At 40.2% G+C, this 2423-nt stretch overlaps 2 protein-coding genes across 2 annotated transcripts in view; both read left to right on the top strand.

The window, feature by feature from the left end:
- The window catches only part of LOC140920777 (uncharacterized), a 3946-nt gene extending 2177 nt beyond the window's left edge, over nucleotides 1–1769 (top strand). Inside the window, exons 2-3 of the mRNA XM_073369607.1 lie at nucleotides 54–602; nucleotides 690–1769. Of these exons, the coding sequence (XP_073225708.1) occupies nucleotides 54–602; nucleotides 690–1769 (1629 nt within the window). The remainder of the gene's footprint in view (nucleotides 1–53; nucleotides 603–689) is intronic.
- A 228-nt stretch (nucleotides 1770–1997) lies between these two features.
- LOC101505771 (uncharacterized) overlaps nucleotides 1998–2423 on the top strand; it is a 1376-nt gene continuing 950 nt past the window's right edge. Inside the window, exon 1 of the mRNA XM_012712166.1 lies at nucleotides 1998–2355. Within this exon, the coding sequence (XP_012567620.1) occupies nucleotides 1998–2355 (358 nt within the window). The remainder of the gene's footprint in view (nucleotides 2356–2423) is intronic.

Raw genomic sequence — 2423 nt, 5'->3', positions numbered from 1 at the left:
ACCTAGACTCATTTGTGGTTGTGTTTATAGATGACATCTTAGTGTACTCTAAGACTAAGGAGGAGCATGGCGAACATTTAAGAATAGTTTTGCAAACCCTTAAGGAGAAACAATTATTTGCCAAGTTGTCTAAGTGTGAATTTTGGTTAGAAGAAGTAAGTTTCCTAGGACATGTAATCTCAAGAGGTGGAGTAGCTGTTGATCCTGCCAAGGTGGAGAGTGTATTAGAATGGAAAACACCTAAGTCAGTGACTGAGATCAGAAGTTTCCTAGGATTGGCCGGTTATTATCGTAGGTTCATAGAAGGATTCTCCAAGTTGGCCTTACCTTTAACTAAGTTGACCCGAAAAGGGGAGTTGTTCATGTGGGATACTCATTGTGAGAATAGTTTCCAAGAGCTTAAGAAACGATGGACCTCTGCACCGATCCTAGTATTACCCAACCTAAGTGAACCCTTTGTAGTATATTTTGATGCGTGCGGTTCCGGATTAGGTGGAGTGCTTATGCAGGATGGGAAGGTGGTAGCATATGCTTCTAGGCAACTGAAGATTCATGAGAGGAACTACCCTACCCATGACCTAGAACTAGCAGCAGTTGTCTTTGTACTTAAGATGTGGAGACATTATTTATATGGATCTAGATTTGAGGTTTTCAGTGACCATAAGAGCCTTAAGTATCTTTTTGATCAGAAGGAGTTGAACATGAGACAACATAGGTGGATGGAATTTCTTAAAGATTTTGATTTTGAGCTTAACTATCATCCTGGAAAGGCCAATGTGGTGGCTGATGCCTTGAGTAGGAAGACTTTGAGTGTGTCCGCCTTAATGGTTAAACATAGTGAGTTGTTGGAACAATTTAGAGACCTTAGTTTAGTTTGTGAAGTGACACCAAAAAGTATTAAATTGGGAATGTTGAAGGTAACTAGTGGGCTATTGGAAGAGATTGAAAAGAACCAGAAATTAGATTTATACCTTTTAGATAAGTTACAATCGATTGACCAAGGGAGAGAACCTGACTTTAAAATAGGTGTGGATGGAATTTTGAGATTTAAGGAGAGAATTTGTGTTCCCGATGTAGAGGAGTTAAGAAATATGATCTTAGAGGAAGGACATAGAAGTTGTCTAAGTAATCATCATGGAGCCACAAAGATGTATAAGGACCTCAAGAAGATATTTTGGTGGCCTAAAATGAAAAGAGATGTTGTTGAATTTGTGTATGCTTGTTTGACTTGCCAAAAATCTAAGGTAGAACATCAAAAACCTTCAGGTTTGATGCAACCTTTGAGCATTCCCGAATGGAAGTGGGATAGCATCTCTATGGACTTTGTGGTAGGCTTACCTCGAACTCCAAAAAGGTACAATAGCATTTGGGTCATTTTGGATAGATTAACTAAGTCTGCTCACTTTATTCCGATAAACATAACTTATCCTATGGAAAGGTTAGCTGAAATATATATAAGGGAAATTGTGAAGTTGCATGGAATCCCATCAAGTATAGTCTCGGACAGAGACCCTAGGTTTACCTCTAAGTTTTGGCAAGGTTTACAAAGCGCTTTAGGTACGAACCTTAGGATGAGTTCAGCATATCACCCACAGACAGATGGTCAAACTGAGCGAACCAATCAATCCCTAGAAGACTTGTTGAGAGCTTGTGTGTTGGAACAAAATGGAAGTTGGGATAGCTTTTTGCCACTTATAGAATGTACCTATAACAATAGTTTCCACTCTAGCATTGGAATGGCCCCTTTTGAGGCGTTGTATGGGAGATGATGTAGGACCCATCTGTGTTGGTTTGAGACGGGTGATAACCTTGTGTTAGGACCCGAGATTGTTCAACAGACTACTGACAAAGTAAAAATGATTCAGTAAAAAATGAGAGCATCTCAGAGTAGGCAAAAGAGTTACCACGATAAAAGAAGGAAAAACCTCGAATTTCAAAAAGGTGATCATGTATTTCTGAGAGTTACTCCAACAACTGGGGTTGATCGGGCATTAAAAATGCGAAAGCTTACTCGGTTTATAGGACCTTACCAGATTCTTAAACGTGTCGGTAACGTGGCATATCAGACCGCGTTACCTCCTTCTCTTTCTAATCTTCATAGCGTTTTTCACGTGTCTCAACTTCGCCAGTACATTTTCGACCCCTCGCATGTGATTGAGTCAGACAAGGTCCAAATAAAAGAGAATCTAACTTTTGAGACCTTACCACTACGGGATGAGGACCAAAAGACCAAAGAATTGAGGGGTAAGACGATTTCATTGGTTAAGGTTGTCTGGGGAGGTGCTACTGGTGAAAGTGCTACGTGGGAGGTCGAAAGCCAGATGCGCGATTCTTATCCAGAACTGTTCTTGTCAGGTAAATTTCGAGGACGAAATTTTCTTCAACAGGGGGAGAAATGTAACACCCCAATTTCTCATTATCTT

The sequence above is a fragment of the Cicer arietinum genome, chromosome 6, assembly GCF_000331145.2.
Source record: "Cicer arietinum cultivar CDC Frontier isolate Library 1 chromosome 6, Cicar.CDCFrontier_v2.0, whole genome shotgun sequence".
NCBI classification, from domain to species: domain Eukaryota; kingdom Viridiplantae; phylum Streptophyta; class Magnoliopsida; order Fabales; family Fabaceae; genus Cicer; species Cicer arietinum.
Note: the sequence above shows the minus strand (reverse complement) of the source record. Positions and strands in the feature narration are given on the sequence as shown.